The 20469-nt window shown below is 50.5% G+C and overlaps 1 protein-coding gene across 3 annotated transcripts in view; it reads right to left on the reverse strand.

Annotated features, from left to right (window-relative positions):
- Window positions 1-20469, reverse strand: part of PTPRO (protein tyrosine phosphatase receptor type O) — a 698190-nt gene that overhangs the window by 417988 nt on the left and 259733 nt on the right. For all 3 annotated transcript variants that reach the window (XR_010179771.1, XM_063929453.1, XM_063929452.1), the window contains exons 10-11: window positions 17311-17443; window positions 5859-5979 (exon numbers count right to left, since the gene is read on the reverse strand). Coding sequence is in view for 2 of the 3 variants with exons in the window: in XM_063929453.1 (XP_063785523.1) it covers window positions 5859-5979; window positions 17311-17443 (254 nt within the window). In the remaining variant the exon portion in view is untranslated. The remainder of the gene's footprint in view (window positions 1-5858; window positions 5980-17310; window positions 17444-20469) is intronic.

The raw sequence follows: 20469 nt of genomic DNA on the forward strand, positions 1-20469 counted from the left end.
AACAGCTTTTTTTACCGGATGTCAAATCACCGTACTTAGTATCTCTGTACAGTATGTTCTATTAGGGTACTAATTATCATGAACAGCTTGTAACGTACAGCGGCAAGTTTATGCTTTCTATGTATAATGGAGAGAGATAATAGCTCCTCCCTAAGTTCCTGGATGCCAAATCACCGTAATTAGTAACTCTGTACAGTATGTTCTATTAGGGTACTAATTAGCACGAACAGCTTGTAACGTAGAGCGGCAAGTTTATTCTTTCTATGTATAATGGAGATAGATAAAAGTTCCTCCCTAAGTTCCTGGATGCCAAATCACCGTCCTTAGTATCTCTGTACAGTATGTTCTATTAGGGTACATTTTAGCTGTTTGTGCTAATTAGTACCCTAATAGAAAATACTATACAGACATACTAAGGACGGTGATTTGGCATCCAGGAACTTACTGAGGAGCTTTTATCTCTCTCCATTATACATAGAAAGATTAAACTTGCCGCTGTACGTTACAAGCTGTTCTTGCTGATTAGTACCCTAATAGAACATACTGTACAGAGATATGATGTATGGTGATTTGGCATCCAGTTAAAAGCTGTTTGTGCTAATTAGCACACTAGTAGAACATACTGTACAGAGATACTAAGGATGGTGATTTGGCATCTGGGAACTTCCAGAGGAGCTTTTATCTCTCGCCATTTTACATAGAAAGATTAAACTTGCCGCTGTACGTTACAAGCTGTCCGTGCTAATTAGTACCCTAATAGAACATACTGTACAGAGATACTAAGTACGTTGATTTGGCATCCAGTTAAAAGCTGTTTGTGCTAATTAGTGCACTAGTAGAACATACTGTACAGAGATACTAAGGACGGTGACTTGGCATCCAGGAACTTACTGAGGAGCTTTTATCTCTCCATTATACAAAGGAAGATTAAAACTTGCCACTGTACGTTACAAGCTGTTCGTGCTAATTAGTACACTAGAAGAACATAATGGGGATTTGGACTCATACAGTACTTGTAAAGCACAGTATTTTCCACCGCCTCCCGCTAGCCCATCGCCCTTCCCCCCTGGGATCCTGCACAGGTCATGCAGTAGAAAGGGAGGGAGTTATTCACATAAACCAGGGCAAAGATGCAGGAGCAGTTGTACTGTTAAGGTTCTATGCACCATACGGTACACATACAATTCTGTAGCAGGGCAGACTCAATTGAAATGGCTACCGCCTGTGACTCCTCGCCCAATGGAGGCCCTCGGCTATGGAGCAAGTAACAGCACAGATTTGGTAGGTCACGGGGCAATGCTGAAGGAGCGTCAGAATCCCCCAGCTAAAATACACAGGGGTGATAGGGATAAGTGAGGTCTTTGCACATAACGATACACCGCAAAGTTCCCCATGGTTTTGATTATGCCTTTTCTTTGAACACGGTATTTTCCACTGTCTCACCCTATCCCCATCCCACTTTCACCTTCCCCCCTGGGAGCCTGCAAAGTACATGCAGTAGACAGGGAGGGAGTTCCGATCAGGTTACAAGACATGTGCAACAGTATACTACTGTATATAGGAAAATCCCCCGCCCACTCTGATTTATGTGAAACCTGTGTGCACCCTTCCATTGAATGTATAACAAAGAAAAAAAATAATAATAAAGTGAATGTTACAGGAACACATTAAAAAAAGGTTGGCACTTCCTTCCCATTGGTGTTGGTTTATGCCTTAGGGGACTCAGACACTCGCATTTGTAAAGCACGGTATTTTCCACCGCCTCCTGCTAGCCCATCGCCATTCAGGTCCTGTGCAATACAGAAACGCCGAAGATCTACAGTACTGTTTTGCTCTCTCAGAATACACTCATTTCTACTCATTACCGCTGTGTAGATGCATTTAGCGTAAAGAATCGCTCCTGCAGATTTACTCTGATTTATGTAAAACTTGTGTGCATCCTTCCATTGGATGTATTAGAGAGAGAAAAAAAATATTAAAGTGAATGTCACGGGAACACATTAAAAAAAAAAAAGTTGGCACTTCATTCCCATTGGTGTTGGTTTATGCCGTAGGGGACTCGGACGCTCATATAATTGCATTTCAAAGGCACGGTATTTTCCATCGTCTCCCCCTATCCCCATCGCCCTTCCCCCCTGGGAGCTTGCACAGATCATGCAGTAGACAGGGAGGGAATTCAGGCCCTGTGCAATACACAAACGCCGAAGATCTACTGTACTGTTTTGCTGAATTTGTTGCGTCAGAATACACTCATTTCTACTCATTGCCGCTGTGTAGTTGCATTTAGCGAAAAAGAATCGCTCCTGCAGATGTACTCTGATTTATATGTAACTTGTGTGCACCTTTCCATTGACTGTCTTACAATGAAAATAAAATAATACAGTATATTATTACAATTAAAAAAAAAAAAAAGGCACATCAGGTCTCGAACCCTGGACCCCCAGCGTGGGAGGTGGGAGCCTTCATCGCTAGCCCACGACGCCTCATGAGAGATTCCCAATTTCATGTGTAAAAGTACAGCAAACAGCGCCCGGCCCCCTCCCCATTGGTGTTGGTTTATGCCTTGGGGGACTCAGACGCTCGCATTTGTAAAGCACGGTATTTTCGACCGCCTCCCGCAAGCCCACCATTCCCATTATGCCTTAGGGAACTCAGACGCTCATGTACTGTACATGTATTTTAAAAGCACAGTGTAGGTCACCATCTTTTTCCACCGCCTCCCGTTACTCCTACAGTATTAACATTACAGTCGTCACTGACCAATTGCCAGAGCTGTAGATCAATCCGCCACTATACTGTACGATCGAAAGTACTGGATTAGTGGAGCATTAGCCACCCAGTGGTGGAGATGTGTAATGCATGCTGAGTATCTAGAATCGCCTCAACGCGCCTGCCTGTGATTAAACTCAGCTATCGCCTTAGCGTGACTAAACGTCCATCTTGGCGGAGAATCTGTCAAGATAAAGGTGGCTACATCTGTACATGACCAAGGCCCAAAGTACCTGAAACAGCTTCTGACCCCATACTGCCCCACTCGATTACTGCGATCTGTAGATGAAGGACTTTTAGCAGTGCCTAGAATCTACCGTAATTCATCTGGGGGTCAAGCTTTTAGTCATGCGGCTCCGACTCTATGGAACTCACTTCCCCGCACAGTGCGAGAATCCCCAACTATAGAATCCTTCAAAAGTAGACTCAAGACTTTTCTGTTTACTCAAGCATTTCCATAATGTCCCTTTTAGTATCTTCATGCTTCTGTATTTTATGAAAATGTACTTCATTATTTTCTGTACTATATTATGCTATGTATCTGTTAAGCGCCTTGAGTCCTATTGGAGAAAGAGCGCTATATAAATAAAATTATTATTATTATTATTATGCCTGCGGCTGTGTCTGTATATGCAGCCCCCAGCCCTATGGCAGGTGTAGTGTCTCAGCCTGACCACGGCCTCCTATGCCTTCGGCTGTGTGTCTGTATATGCAGCCCCCAACCCTATGGCAGGTGCAGTGTCTCAGTCTGACCACGGCCTCCTATGCCTGTGGCTGTGTGTCTGTATATGCAGCCCCCAACCCTATGACAGGTGCAGTGTCTCCATCTGAAAATTGCCTCCTATTCCTGTGGCTGTGTGTATGTATATGCAGCCCCCAGCCTTATGGCAGGTGCAGTGTCTCCGTCTGACCACGGCCTCCTATGCCTGCGGCTGTGTGTCTGTATATGCAGCCCCCAACCCTATGACAGGTGCAGTGTCTCAGTCTGACCACGGCCTCCTATGCCTGTGGCTGTGTGTCTGTATATGCAGCCCCCAACCCTATGACAGGTGCAGTGTCTCCATCTGAAAATTGCCTCCTATTCCTGTGGCTGTGTGTATGTATATGCAGCCCCCAGCCTTATGGCAGGTGCAGTGTCTCCGTCTGACCACGGCCTCCTATGCCTGCGGCTGTGTGTCTGTATATGCAGCCCCCAGCCCTATGACAGGTGCAGTGTCTCCGTCTGACCACGGCCTCCTATGCCTGCGGCTGTGTGTCTGTATATGCAGCCCCCAGCCCTATGGCAGGTGCAGTGTCTCCATCTGACCAGGGCCTCCTATGCCAGCGGTTGTGTGTCTGTATATGCAGCCCCCAACCCTATGGCAGGTGCAGTGTCTCAGTCTGACCACGGCCTCCTATGCCTGTGGCTGTGTCTGTATATGCAGCCCCCAACCCTATGACAGGTGCAGTGCCTCCATCTGAAAATTGCCTCCTATTCCTGTGGCTGTGTGTATGTATATGCAGCCCCCAGCCCTATGGCAGGTGCAGTGTCTCCGTCTGACCACGGCCTCCTATGCCTGCGGCTGTGCGTCTGTATATGCAGCCCCCAGCCCTATGACAGGTGCAGTGTCTCTGACCAAGGCCTCCTATGCCTGCAGCTGTGTGTCTGTATATGCAGCCCCCAGCCCTATGACAGGTGCAGTGTCTCCGTCTGACCACGGCCTCCTATACCTGTGGCTGTGTGTCTGCATATGCAGCCCCCAACCCTATGACAGGTGCAGTGTCTCCATCTGAAAATTGCCTCCTATGCCTGCGGCTGTGTGTCTGTATATGCAGTCCCCAGCCCTATGACAGGTGCAGTGTCTCCGTCTGACCAGGGCCTCCTATGCCTGCAGTTGTGTCTGGGAATGTAGGCACTTGCATAGACACGCCCACTGAATGGACCATTTGTGTGTTCCCTACTAACCACCACCCAGTAACCACCCACCTGGCTTACCATTTATTCCTCTGAGTGTTCTGAATTACCAATGATAGGCGGCTTTCACAACCCGCTTCTTGGTAAATCTACCCCTATATCTCTCTGCTAATTGTACAACTGCCCCACCTGCAGTGCAACATGGTTCCGTCTAGTTGCATATTGCTCCTTTATTGGTTTTCCCCGAGTTCTGAATAGCGTTCAGTTTGTGTAGCAGGGAATTAGATATAGGATAGGTTTAGAAATCAGCCCTCACGACTCCAGTTAGATAAAAAAAGCTAAGTACAGTAAACAATTAGGCAAAACCATGGTGCAGTGCAGGTGGGGCAGATGTAATATGTGCAATGCAGGTGGGGCAGATGTAACATGTGCAGAGAGAGGTAGATTTGGGTGGGGTGTATTCAAACTAAAATCTAAATTGCAGTGTAGAAATAAAGCAGTCAATATTTACCCTGCACAGAAACAATATAACCCACCCAAATCTAACTCTCTCTGCACATGTTACATCTGCCCCACCTGCAGTGCACATGTTACATCTGTCCCACCTGTAGTGCACATGGTTTACCCAACTGCTTACTGTTTTGGTTTGCTAACAACTCCGAATAACCCCCTCTGTCTATCACATATAGGGGCATATTTATCAATGGTCAGAAATTGGTCTCAAAAATGAGATTGTCTTTTTGCTACTTATAATGGCAATATGAAATGAAGGATTGCTGCGATGTAACATTACTTACATACCAGGACAGGGCCTTCATTTTATGTCCAGAATCAGGGCCCGGATGCGCTATTGCACAGCATCATGTCACATGTGTGAGTGGCCACTGCAGGGGAGGGATCCTTTGGAACCCTCTTCTGGAACGTTTTGTAGCACGGAGGACAAGCGCTTGGTAAATCTGACATTTTAGCAACTCCATAGAAGAGTTTCGAGGAGGGTGAGGTCTCTGAGTGTACGGGATGCTGGGGAAGGTGTGGCAGGTGTGGAATCAGTAGGGAGCTCCACAATGACAGGGAAATCACTTATTTATAGAACAATGCCTCGTGTCTTGTTCTGATCTGTAAAATCATTTATGTTTGTTATTACACATGACCAATTCAGACTTATTTTCTGGCATAAGTGTGATGCGAAAATTACCTCGACATTTGCAGATGTTTTCGTCGTAAAATAATAAGAGTCGCCAGCAAGAGTCCAATGAGCAGGATGCTGAGGATCGCCAGCAGAGATATCACCACAACATTGGGGTTCACTTCAGCAACTAGAAGGCAGAACAGAGACTTAACCCAACATTTATACTTTATACAATAACCATTGTGCAAACAGGCTGCAGTACGGCAGAGCACAATACAGTACACTGTGCATTGGGAACATGCTGCAGTACGGCAGAGCACAATACAGTACACTGTGCATTGGGAACAGGCTGCAGTACGGCAGAGCACAATACAGTACACTGTGCATTGAGGACAGGCTGCAGTACGGCAGAACACAATACAGTACACTGTGCATTGAGGACAGGCTGCAGTACGGCAGAGCACAATACAGAACACTGTGCATTGGGAACATGCTGCAGTACGGCAGAGCACAATACAGAACACTGTGCATTGAGGACAGGCTGCAGTACGGCAGAGCACAATACAGAACACTGTGCATTGGGAACAGGCTGCAGTACGGCAGAGCACAATACAGTACACTATGCATTGGGAACAGGCTGCAGTACGGCAGAGCACAATACAGTACACTGTGCATTGGGAACAGGCTGCAGTACGGCAGAGCACAATACAGTACACTGTGCATTGGGAACAGGCTGCAGTACGGCAGAGCACAATACAGTACACTGTGCATTGGGAACAGGCTGCAGTACGGCAGAGTACAGTACACTGTGCATTGGGAACGGGCTGCAGTACGGCAGAGCACAATACAGTACACTATGCATTGGGAACAGGCTGCAGTGCGGCAGAGCACAATACAGTACACTGTGCATTGAGGACAGGCTGCAGTACGGCAGAGCACAATACAGAACACTGTGCATTGAGGACAGGCTGCAGTACGGCAGAGCACAATACAGAACACTGTGCATTGGGAACAGGCTGCAGTACGGCAGAGCACAATACAGTACACTGTGCATTGGGAACAGGCTGCAGTACGGCAGAGCACAATACAGTACACTGTGCATTGGGAACAGGCTGCAGTACGGCAGAGCACAATACAGTACACTGTGCATTGGGAACAGGCTGCAGTACGGCAGAGCACAATACAGTACACTGTGCATTGGGAACAGGCTGCAGTACGGCAGAGCACAATACAGTACATTGTGCATTGGGAACGGGCTGCAGTACGGCAGAGCACAATACAGTACACTGTGCATTGGGAACAGGCTGCAGAACGGCAGAGCACAATACAGTACACTGTGCATTGGGAACAGGCTGCAGTACGGCAGAGCACAATACAGTACACTGTGCATTGGGAACAGGCTGCAGTACGGCAGAGCACAATACAGTACATTGTGCATTGGGAACGGGCTGCAGTACGGCAGAGCACAATACAGTACACTGTGCATTGGGAACAGGCTGCAGAACGGCAGAGCACAATACAGTACACTGTGCATTGGGAACAGGCTGCAGTACGGCAGAGCACAATACAGTACACTGTGCATTGGGAACAGGCTGCAGAACGGCAGAGCACAATACAGTACACTGTGCATTGGGAACATGCTGCAGTACGGCAGAGCACAATACAGTACACTGTGCATTGGGAACAGGCTGCAGTACGGCAGAGCACAATACAGAACACTGTGCATTGGGAACGGGCTGCAGTACGGCAGAGCACAGTACAGTACACTGTGCATTGGGAACGGGCTGCAGTACGGCAGAGCACAATACAGTACACTGTGCATTGGGAACAGGCTGCAGTACGGCAGAGCACAATACAGTACACTGTGCATTGGGAACAGGCTGCAGTACGGCAGAGCACAATACAGTACACTGTGCATTGGGAACAGGCTGCAGAACGGCAGAGCACAATACAGTACACTGTGCATTGGGAACATGCTGCAGTACGGCAGAGCACAATACAGTACACTGTGCATTGGGAACAGGCTGCAGTACGGCAGAGCACAATACAGAACACTGTGCACTGGGAACAGGCTGCAGTACGGCAGAGCACAATACAGAACACTGTGCATTGGGAACGGGCTGCAGTACGGCAGAGCACAATACAGTACACTGTGCATTGGGAATGGGCTGCAGTACGGCAGAGCACAATACAGTACACTGTGCATTGGGAACAGGCTGCAGTACGGCAGAGCACAATACAGTACACTGTGCATTGGGAACAGGCTGCAGAACGGCAGAGCACAATACAGTACACTGTGCATTGGGAACATGCTGCAGTACGGCAGAGCACAATACAGTACACTGTGCATTGGGAACAGGCTGCAGTACGGCAGAGCACAATACAGAACACTGTGCACTGGGAACAGGCTGCAGTACGGCAGAGCACAATACAGAACACTGTGCATTGGGAACGGGCTGCAGTACGGCAGAGCACAATACAGTACACTGTGCATTGGGAATGGGCTGCAGTACGGCAGAGCACAATACAGAACACTGTGCATTGGGAACAGGCTGCAGTACGGCAGAGCACAATACAGTACACTGTGCATTGGGAACGGGCTGCAGTACGGCAGAGCACAATACAGAACACTGTGCATTGAGGACAGGCTGCAGTACGGCAGAGCACAATACAGTACACACTGCATTGGGAACAGGCTGCAGTACGGCAGAGCACAATACAGTACACTGTGCATTGGGAATGGGCTGCAGTACGGCAGAGCACAATACAGAACACTGTGCATTGGGAACGGGCTGCAGTACGGCAGAGCACAATACAGAACACTGTGCATTGAGGACAAGCTGCAGTATGGCAGAGCACAATACAGAACACTGTGCATTGGGAACAGGCTGCAGTACGGCAGAGCACAATACAGAACACTGTGCATTGGGAACGGGCTGCAGTACGGCAGAGCACAATACAGTACACTGTGCATTGGGAATGGGCTGCAGTACGGCAGAGCACAATACAGAACACTGTGCATTGGGAACAGGCTGCAGTACGGCAGAGCACAATACAGTACACTGTGCATTGGGAACAGGCTGCAGTACGGCAGAGCACAATACAGAACACTGTGCATTGAGGACAGGCTGCAGTACGGCAGAGCACAATACAGTACACACTGCATTGGGAACAGGCTGCAGTACGGCAGAGCACAATACAGTACACTGTGCATTGGGAATGGGCTGCAGTACGGCAGAGCACAATACAGAACACTGTGCATTGGGAACGGGCTGCAGTACGGCAGAGCACAATACAGAACACTGTGCATTGAGGACAAGCTGCAGTATGGCAGAGCACAATACAGAACACTGTGCATTGGGAACAGGCTGCAGTACGGCAGAGCACAATACAGAACACTGTGCATTGGGAACGGGCTGCAGTACGGCAGAGAACAATACAGAACACTGTGCATTGGGAACAGGCTGCGATACGGCAGAGCACAATACAGAACACTATGCATTGGGAACAGGCTGCAGTACGGCAGAGCACAATACAGTACACTGTGCATTGGGAACAGGCTGCAGTACGGCAGAGCACAATACAGAACACTGTGCATTGGGAACAGGCTGCAGTACGGCAGAGCACAATACAGTACACTGTGCATTGGGAACAGGCTGCAGTACGGCAGAGCACAATACAGTACACTGTGCATTGGGAACAGGCTGCAGTACGGCAGAGCACAATACAGTACACTGTGCATTGGGAACAGGCTGCAGTACGGCAGAGCACAATACAGAACACTGTGCATTGGGAACAGGCTGCAGTACGGCAGAGCACAATACAGAACACTGTGCATGTATAACGGGGGCAGGCGAGCAGTGCAACCGCGGCACTAACTGGCTCCCTGCTTCCCCCTCATATTTCTACCCGAGTAACCCGCTCGGGGGGGCGGAGTTTCACAAAATGACGCGGTTGCGTCGTTACGTCACGACGCAACCCCGTCACTCCGCGAAACTTCCCCCCCCCCCCCCCCCCGAGCGCAGTACAGAGGGGGATCCAAGTTAGGAAGAGGGAAAGGCCGGCACGAAGAGCGACTGGTGAGGCGGGCCGAAGAGCGGTTATCGCCTCTGTAAGCTCTCTCTCAATGTGTAAAATGGGGACACCTGCCGTACTGTGTGAAATGGGGACTTGCCTGCCGTAGTGTGGGGATTTAATGTATCAAGGGCATTGCGGTGTGTGGCATAATATGGTGCAGGGGGCATTACTGTGTGGGGCTTAATATGGTAGAATTTTTTTTTCCCGTGGTGGTCGTGATCTGTTGAAGCAGGGTCAAAAACTGGATTGTGAGGTAGTCTTTTCAGACGAGGCCATGCCCATTTAAATTAGGCCACGCCCCCTTGCCGGGTGCGCGCGCAAGTTTTTTTTTTTAATCTAGGTGTGTGTGTGTGTGTGTGTGTGTGTGGGGGGCACTTTTTTATGGCACTGGGAGCCAAATTGGCTAGAAACAGTCCTGTATAACGGGTAAGACAGACATTACATAGCGCTGGGAGACGGGGAAGTATTCAAACCGCAAACTTTACCAGACAAATCCTGACTGAGGTTTTACACTTTAATTCCTGTAAACGTTTGTCCATGGATACAGGGGCGGATTGGGATGGGAAAGCATCCCGGGAAACTTATGGAAGCAGCCCTAATGGGGGTGGGATCCCTCCTTACAGGGTCTGATACGCAGTTGTGGGCCTCCCTGCATCTGCAACTTCAGGCTAATGGCACTACAGTTGGGGGTAGGATGGTAGTAGTAGTGGTGCAGAGCAGGGGGGCAGACTGGGGTAGTAGTGGTGGAAAGCAGGAGGCCAGCTGGGGGTAACAGAAGGGGAGAGCAGGGGGCAGTCTGGGTTAGTAGTGGTGGAAAGCAGGGGGCAGGCTGGGAGTAATAGAAGGAGGGAGCAGAGGGGCAGGATGGGGGTAGTAGTGGTGGACAGCAGGGGGCAGGCTGGGAGTAATAGAAGGAGGGAGCAGAGGGGCAGGATGGGGGTAGTAGTGGTGGACAGCAGGGGGCAGGCTGGGAATAATAGAAGGGGAGAGCAGGTGGTCAGGATGGGAGTAGTAGTGGTGGACAGCAGGGGGCAGGCTGGGAGTAATAGAAGGGGGGAGCAGGGGTCAGGATGGGAGTAGTAGTGGTGGACAGCAGGGGGCAGGCTGGGGGTAATAGAAGGGGAGAGCAGGGGTCAGGATGGGAGTAGTAGTGGTGGACAGCAGGGGGCAGGCTGGGGGTAATAGAAGGGGAGAGCAGGGGTCAGGATGGGAGTAGTAGTGGTGCAGAGCAGGGGGCAGGCTGGGGGTAATAGAAGGGGAGAGCAGGGGTCAGGATGGGAGTAGTAGTGGTGCAGAGCAGGGGGCAGGCTGGGGGTAATAGAAGGGGAGAGCAGGGGTCAGGATGGGGGAAGTAGTGGTGGACAGCAGGGGGCAGGCTGGGAGTAATAGAAGGGGAGAGCAGGGGGTCAGGATGGGAGTAGTAGTGGTGGACAGCAGGGGGCAGGCTGGGGGTAATAGAAGGGGAGAGCAGGGGTCAGGATGGGGGTAGTAGTGGTGGACAGCAGGGGGCAGGATGGGAGTAATAGAAGGGGAGAGCAGGGGTCAGGATGGGAGTAGTAGTGGTGGACAGCAGGGGGCAGGCTGGGAGTAATAGAAGGGGAGAGCAGGGGTCAGGATGGGAGTAGTAGTGGTGGACAGCAGGGGGCAGGCTGGGAGTAATAGAAGGGGGAGCAGGGGTCAGGATGGGAGTAGTAGTGGTGGACAGCAGGGGGCAGGCTGGGAGTAATAGAAGGGGGGAGCAGGGGTCAGGATGGGAGTAGTAGTGGTGCAGAGCAGGGGTCAGGATGGGAGTAGTAGTGGTGGACAGCAGGGGGTAGGCTGGGAGTAATAGAAGGGGGGAGCAGGGGACAGGATGGGAGTAGTAGTGGTGGACAGCAGGGGGCAGGCTGGGAGTAATAGAAGGGGGGAGCAGCGGGTCAGGATGGCAGTAGTAGTGGTGCAGAGCAGGGGGCAGGCTGGGAGTAATAGAAGGGGAGAGCAGGGGTCAGGATGGGATTAGTAGTGGTGCAGAGTAGGGGTCAGGATGGGAGTAGTAGTGGTGCAGAGCAGGGGTCAGGATGGGAGTAACAGAAGGGGTAGCAGAGGGGCAGGATGGGGGTAGTAGTGGTGGACAGCAGGGGGCAGGATGGGAGTAATAGAAGGGGAGAGCAGGGGTCAGGATGGGGGTAGTAGTGGTGCAGGACAGGGGGGCAGACTAGGTGGTGGGGAGAAGTGGTTAGGGTGGGAGTGAAGGGACTCAGTCAACGAGAATAAGTTAGAATAAGGATCTCACCTTCTCCTCTTTGCAGCTCCCGACCGCCATCAATCCCTCCATGTTAATAGCACAAGAAGGACAGTCTGTGTGTAAACGATGGGTTCCTCTCCTCCAGCAGCTCCCCCGTCTCTTCCCTGCATGGTCCAAAGGGGTTTGGACATGAAGTGGACACGGCCTGCGGTAGGGGGACCGGGCCGCACCGAGAGACAGCTGAGCCCCATTGAATGCGCATGGGGATTACCAGCTGGGAAAACCCTAACCCTATACAGAGAAGCACTGCGCTGTGAGAGTTACCAGCTGGAAGAACCCTAACTCTATACAGAGCAACGACAAGGAAAGGGGATTATCAACTGGGAAAACCCTAACCCTATACAGTGGGAATTACCAGCTGGGAGAACCCTAACCCTATAGAGAGGAGGACTATGCAATGAGCATTACCAGCTGGGAGAACCCTAACCCTATAGAGAGGAGCACTATGCAATGAGCATTACCAGCTGGGAGAACCCTAACCCTATAGAGAGGAGCACTACACAATGAGCATTACCAGCTGGGAGAACCCTAACCCTATAGAGAGGAGCACTACGCAATAAGCATTACCAGCTGGGAGAACCCTAACCCTATAGAGAGGAGCACTACGCAGTGAGAGTTACCAGCTGGGAGAACCCTAACCCTATAGAGAGGAGCACTATGCAGTGGGGATTACCAGCTGGGAGAACCCTAACCCTATAGAGAGGAGCACTATGCAGTGGGGATTACCAGCTGGGAGAACCCTAACCCTATAGAGAGGAGCACTATGCAGCGGGGATTACCATCTGGGAGAACCCTAACCCTATAGAGAGGAGCACTATGCAGTGAGCATTACCAGCTGGGAGAACCCTAACCCTATAGAGAGGAGCACTATGCAGTGGTGATTACCAGCTGGGAGAACCCTAACCCTATACAGAGAAGCACAACGCTGTGAGAGTTACCAGCTGGGAGAACCCTAACTCTATACAGAGAAACGACAAGGAAAGGGGATTATCAACTGGGAAAACCCTAACCCTATGCAGTGGGAATTACCAGCTGGGAGAACCCTAACCCTATAGAGAGGAGGACTATGCAATGAGCATTACCAGCTGGGAGAACCCTAACCCTATAGAGAGGAGCACTATGCAATGAGCATTACCAGCTGGGAGAACCCTAACCCTATAGAGAGGAGCACTACGCAATAAGCATTACCAGCTGGGAGAACCCTAACCCTATAGAGAGGAGCACTACGCAGTGAGAGTTACCAGCTGGGAGAACCCTAACCCTATAGAGAGGAGCACTATGCAGTGGGGATTACCAGCTGGGAGAACCCTAACCCTATAGAGAGGAGCACTATGCAGTGGGGATTACCAGCTGGGAGAACCCTAACCCTATAGAGAGGAGCACTATGCAGCGGGGATTACCATCTGGGAGAACCCTAACCCTATAGAGAGGAGCACTATGCAGTGAGCATTACCAGCTGGGAGAACCCTAACCCTATAGAGAGGAGCACTATGCAGTGGGGATTACCAGCTGGGAGAACCCTAACCCTATACAGAGAAGCACAACGCTGTGAGAGTTACCAGCTGGGAGAACCCTAACTCTATACAGAGAAACGACAAGGAAAGGGGATTATCAACTGGGAAAACCCTAACCCTATACAGTGGGAATTACCAGCTGGGAGAACCCTAACCCTATAGAGAGGAGGACTATGCAATGAGCATTACCAGCTGGGAGAACCCTAACCCTATATAGAGGAGCACTATGCAATGAGCATTACCAGCTGGGAGAACCCTAACCCTATAGAGAGGAGCACTATGCAGTGGGGATTACCAGCTGGGAGAACCCTAACCCTATACAGAGAAGCACAACGCTGTGAGAGTTACCAGCTGGGAGAACCCTAACCCTATAGAGAGGAGCACTATGCAGTGGGGATTACCAGCTAGGAGAACCCTAACCCTATAGAGAGGAGCACTATGCAGTGAGCATTACCAGCTGGGAGAACCCTAACCCTATACAGAGGAGCACTATGCAGTGGGGATTACCAACTGGGAGAACCCTAACCCTATAGAGAGGAGCACTATGCAGTGAGCATTACCAGCTGGGAGAACCCCGACCCTATAGAGAGGAGCAATATGCAGTGAGAGTCACCAGCTGGGAGAACCCTAACCCTATAGAGAGGAGCACTATGCAATGAGCATTACCAGCTGGGAGAACCCTAACCCTATAGAGAGGAGCACTATGCAGTGGGGATTACCAGCTGGGAGAACCCTAACCCTATAGAGAGGAGCACTATGCAGTGAGAGTTACCAGCTGGGAGAACCCTAACCCTATAGAGAGGAGCACTATGCAGTGGGGATTACCAGTTGGGAGAACCCTAACCCTATAGAGAGGAGCACTATGCAGTGGGGATTACCAGCTGGGAGAACCCTAACCCTATACAGAGGAGCACTATGCAGTGGGGATTACCAACTGGGAGAACCCTAACCCTATAGAGAGGAGCACTATGCAGTGAGCATTACCAGCTGGGAGAACCCCGACCCTATAGAGAGGAGCAATATGCAGTGAGAGTCACCAGCTGGGAGAACCCTGACCCTATAGAGAGGAGCACTATGCAATGAGCATTACCAGCTGGTAGAACCCTAACCCCTATAGAGAGGAGCATTATGCAATGAGCATTACCAGCTGGGAGAACCCTAACCCTATAGAGAGGAGCACTATGCAGTGAGAAATACCAGCTGGGAGAACACTAACCCTATAGAGAGGAGCACTATGCAATGAGAAATACCAGCTGGGAGAACCCTAACCCTATAGAAAGGAGCACTATGCAGTGGGGATTACCAGCTGGGAGAACCCTAACCCTATACAGAGGAGCACTATGCAGTGAGCATTACCAGCTGGGAGAACCCTAACCCTATACAGAGGAGCACTATGCAGTGGGGATTACCAACTGGGAGAACCCTAACCCTATAGAGAGGAGCACTATGCAGTGAGCATTACCAGCTGGGAGAACCCCGACCCTATAGAGAGGAGCACTATGCAGTGAGAGTTACCAGCTGGGAGAACCCTAACCCTATAGAGAGGAGTACTATGCAGTGGGGATTACCAGCTGGGAGAACCCTAACCCTATAGAGAGGAGCACTATGCAGTGGGGATTACCAGCTGGGAGAACCCTAACCCTATAGAGAGGAGCACTATGCAGTGAGCATTACCAGCTGGGAGAACCCTAACCCTATAGAGAGGAGCACTGTGCAGTGAGCATTACCAGCTGGTAGAACCCTAACCCTATAGAGAGGAGCACTATGCAGTGAGCATTACCAGCTGGGAGAACCCTAACCCTATACAGAGGAGCACTATGCAGTGAGAAATACCAGCTGGGAGAACACTAACCCTATAGAGAGGAGCACTATGCAATGAGAAATACCAGCTGGGAGAACCCTAAACCTATAGAGAGGAGCACTATGCAGTGGGGATTACCAGCTGGGAGAACCCTAACCCTATAGAGAGGAGCACTATGCAATGAGAAATACCAGCTGGGAGAACCCTAACCCTATAGAGAGGAGCACTATGCAATGAGAAATACCAGCTGGGAGAACCCTATAGTGAGGAGCACTATGCAATGAGAAATACCAGCTGGGAGAACCCTATAGTGAGGAGCACTATGCAATGAGAAATACCAGCTGGGAGAACCCTATAGTGAGGAGCACTATGCAATGAGAAATACCAGCTGGGAGAACCCTATAGTGAGGAGCACTATGCAGTGGGGATTACCAGCTGGGAGAACCCTATAGAGAGGAGCACTATGCAGTGGGGATTACCAGCTGGGAGAACCCTATACAGAGGAGCACTATGCAGTGGGGATTACCAGCTGGGAGAACCCTAACCCTATAGAGAGGAGCACTATGCAGTGGGGATTACCAGCTGGGAGAACCCTAACCCTACAGAGAGGAGCACTATGCAGTGAGCATTACCAGCTGGGAGAACCCCGACCCTATAGAGAGGAGCAATATGCAGTGAGAGTCACCAGCTGGGAGAACCCTAACCCTATAGAGAGGAGCACTATACAATGAGCATTACCAGCTGGGAGAACCCTAACCCTATAGAGAGGAGCACTATGCAGTGGGGATTACCAGCTGGGAGAACCCTAACCCTATAGAGAGGAGCACTATGCAGTGAGAGTTACCAGCTGGGAGAACCCTAACCCTATAGAGAGGAGCACTATGCAGTGGGGATTACCAGCTGGGAGAACCCTAACCCTATACAGAGGAGCACTATGCAGTGAGCATTACCAGCTGGGAGAACCCTAACCCTATACAGAGGAGCACTATGCAGTGGGGATTACCAACTGGGAGAACCCTAACCCTATAGAGAGGAGCACTATGCAGTGAGCATTACCAGCTGGGAGAACCCCGACCCTATAGAGAGGAGCAATATGCAGTGAGAGTCACCAGCTGGGAGAACCCTGACCCTATAGAGAGGAGCATTATGCAATGAGCATTACCAGCTGGGAGAACCCTAACCCTATAGAGAGGAGCACTATGCAGTGAGCATTACCAGCTGGGAGAACCCTAACCCTATAGAGAGGAGCACTATGCAGTGAGCATTACCAGCTGGGAGAACCCTAACCCTATAGAGAGGAGCACTATGCAGTGAGAAATACCAGCTGGGAGAACACTAACCCTATAGAGAGGAGCACTATGCAATGAGAAATACCAGCTGGGAGAACCCTATAGAGAGGAGCACTATGCAATGAGAAATACCAGCTGGGAGAACCCTATAGAGAGGAGCACTTATATAATGAGAAGTACCAGCTGGAAAAACCCTTAAAGAGGAGCAATGTATTTGTGCTGTATGAATAGAGAGATGCGCATGAATACTGATTAGTAAATAGTCTCATCATCCAGATCTGGGTGTCACGTTATAAGGGTCTTTCTGCCAGATAAGGCAACGTCCTTCCCAAGATCATAGCATAGAGCTCTGTGGCCATGGTAGAAGCAGTTTATGGACATGTGCATTGTACAGTATATGCTCATACTAAAATAAACTGCACATTATATAACAATCTTGTGTATATAGAATTTCTATTCAACCTTCGTATTCACCACTTGTATCGTTTTCATAATAAATTTAAAAAAAAAATCTGGAAGAGATTATTTTTATATTTTGACTAGAGAGACTTACCTAATGTAGAAACTGTAATGTAGGTAGCAATACTGGGAGAGCGGTGGCTGACGCTGGTGATGCTGCAGTTATAGGATGCGCCAGGCTGGAGATTGGACATCGTCACTACATGCGAGAACACAGTCACCGGGTCCTTTCAAATCAATAACATTTGTTTAGCACTATTGGGTAATTAATGGTACACCATCACATACTAAGGGTCCGGGGAGACTGCATCTGCAGCCAAATTTCCTGCTGTCTTCGTGCAAAATATTGGTGTGAAATCAGGCACATCTCTGTAAAGCCTCAATAGCTGCACTTATCCCACGTGCTGGCCCCAGTTATTCCCAACTAGTCACAAGTGGACATCTACTTCCCTTCTGTACAGCCCACAGAGAGGTGCATCTATGCCTTGGGTGCCCTCCGCTACGTGATTCAGCTGCTGTGTGTGTGACTCGGAATCAGGCCTTAAGTTACAAATATAATTAGCTAATTACTACACCAGGCTGATTCAGTTAGTGGGGAAATGTCTGTAAGAAAATGCCTTAAGCCCTTGGGGAACCCATTGATGTATCACGTGTCCTGAAAGTGAGAGGACACCGGGACTGTCTGTATTACATGTGTCCTGAAAGTGAGAGGACACCGGGACTGTCTGTATTACATGTGTCCTGAGAGTGAGGGAAATCTGGAACTGTCTATGGGGAAAATGTATCAAATAATATTTGTGGCTATTTGTCAGCAGCTTCTGGGAGTTAGCCACAAATATTAAGTATCCCACAAATGTATGTAGAAGGGACTGCAGCATATATCTCCGACAGTAGCTGTGATCCCTCCATTCCCGTATCTGATAGCAGCTGTGATCCCTCCATTCCCGTATCTCCGACAGCAGCTGTGATCCCTCCATTCCCGTATCTCCGACAGCAGCTGTGATCCCTCCATTCCCGTATCTCCGACAGCAGCTGTGATCCCTCCATTCCCGTATCTCCGACAGCAGCTGTGATCCCTCCATTCCCGTATTTCCGACAGCAGCTGTGATCCCTCCATTCCCGTATCTCCGACAGCAGCTGTGATCCCTCCATTCCCGTATCTCCGACAGCAGCTGTGATCTATCCATTCCCGTATCTCCGACAGCAGCTGTGATCCCTCCATTCCCGTATCTCCGACAGCAGCTGTGATCCCTCCATTCCCGTATCTCCGACAGCAGCTGTGATCCCTCCATTCCCGTATCTCCGACAGCAGCTGTGATCCCTCCATTCCCGTATCTCCGACAGCAGCTGTGATCCCTCCATTCCCGTATCTCCGACAGCAGCTGTGATCCCTCCATTCCCGTATCTCCGACAGCAGCTGTGATCCCTCCATTCCCGTATCTCCGACAGCAGCTGTGATCCCTCCATTCCCGTATTTCCGACAGCAGCTGTGATCCCTCCATTCCCGTATCTCCGACAGCAGCTGTGATCCCTCCATTCCCGTATCTCCGACAGCAGCTGTGATCTATCCATTCCCGTATCTCCGACAGCAGCTGTGATCCCTCCATTCCCGTATCTCCGACAGCAGCTGTGATCCCTCCATTCCCGTATCTCCGACAGCAGCTGTGATCCCTCCATTCCCGTATCTCCGACAGCAGCTGTGATCCCTCCATTCCCGTATCTCCGACAGCAGCTGTGATCCCTCCATTCCCGTATCTCCGACAGCAGCTGTGATCCCTCCATTCCCGTATTTCCGACAGCAGCTGTGATCCCTCCATTCCCGTATCTCCGACAGCAGCTGTGATCCCTCCATTCCCGTATCTCCGACAGCAGCTGTGATCCCTCCATTCCCGTATCTCCGACACCAGCTGTGATCCCTCCATTCCCGTATCTCCGACACCAGCTGTGATCCCTCCATTCCCGTATCTCCGACACCAGCTGTGATCCCTCCATTCCCGCATCTGATACCAGCTGTGATCCCTCCATTCCCGTATCTCTGACACTGGCTGTGATCCCTCCATTCCCGTATCTATGACACCAGCTGTGATCCCTCCATTCCCGCATCTGATACCAGCTGTGATCCCTCCATTCCCGTATCTCTGACACCAGCTGTGATCCCTCCATTCCCGTATCTCTGACACCAGCTGTGATCCCTCCATTCCCGTATCTCTGACACCAGCTGTGATCCCTCCATTCCCGTATCTCCGACACCAGCTGTTATCCCTCCATTCCCGTATCTTCGACAGCAGCTGTGATCCCTCCATTCCCGTATCTCTGACACCAGCTGTGATCCCTCCATTCCCGTATCTGATAGCAGCTGTGATCCCTCCATTCCCGTATCTGATAGCAGCTGTGATCCCTCCATTCCCGTATCACCGACAGCAGCTGTGATCCCTCCATTCCCGTATCTCCGACAGCAGCTGTGATCCCTCCATTCCCGTATCTCTGACAGCAGCTGTGATCCCTCCATTCCCGTATCTGATAGCAGCTGTGATCCCTCCATTCCCGTATCTGATAGCAGCTGTGATCCCTCCATTCCCGTATCTCTGACACCAGCTGTGATCCCTCCATTCCCGTATCTCCGACAGCAGCTGTGATCCCTCCATTCCCGTATCTCCGACAGCAGCTGTGATCCCTCCATTCCCGTATCTCCGACAGCAGCTGTGATCCCTCCATTCCCGTATCTCTGACACCAGCTGTGATCCCTCCATTCCCGTATCTCTGACACCAGCTGTGATCCCTCCATTCCCGTATCTCTGACACCAGCTGTGATCCCTCCATTCCCGTATCTCCGACAGCAGCTGTGATCCCTCCATTCCCGTATCTCCGACAGCAGCTGTGATCTCTCCATTCCCGTATCTCCGACAGCAGCTGTGATCCCTCCATTCCCGTATCTCCGACACCAGCTGTGATCCCTCCATTCCCGTATCTCCGACACCAGCTGTGATCCCTCCATTCCCGCATCTGATACCAGCTGTGATCCCTCCATTCCCGTATCTCTGACACTGGCTGTGATCCCTCCATTCCCGTATCTCAGACAGCAGCTGTGATCCCTCCATTCCCGTATCTCCGACAGCAGCTGTGATCCCTCCATTCCCGTATCTCTGACACCAGCTGTGATCCCTCCATTCCTGTATCTCTGACACCAGCTGTGATCCCTCCATTCCCGTGTCTCTGACACCAGCTGTGATCCCTCCATTCCCGTATCTCCGAC

This window comes from Pseudophryne corroboree, chromosome 6 (genome assembly GCF_028390025.1).
Source record: "Pseudophryne corroboree isolate aPseCor3 chromosome 6, aPseCor3.hap2, whole genome shotgun sequence".
NCBI classification, from domain to species: domain Eukaryota; kingdom Metazoa; phylum Chordata; class Amphibia; order Anura; family Myobatrachidae; genus Pseudophryne; species Pseudophryne corroboree.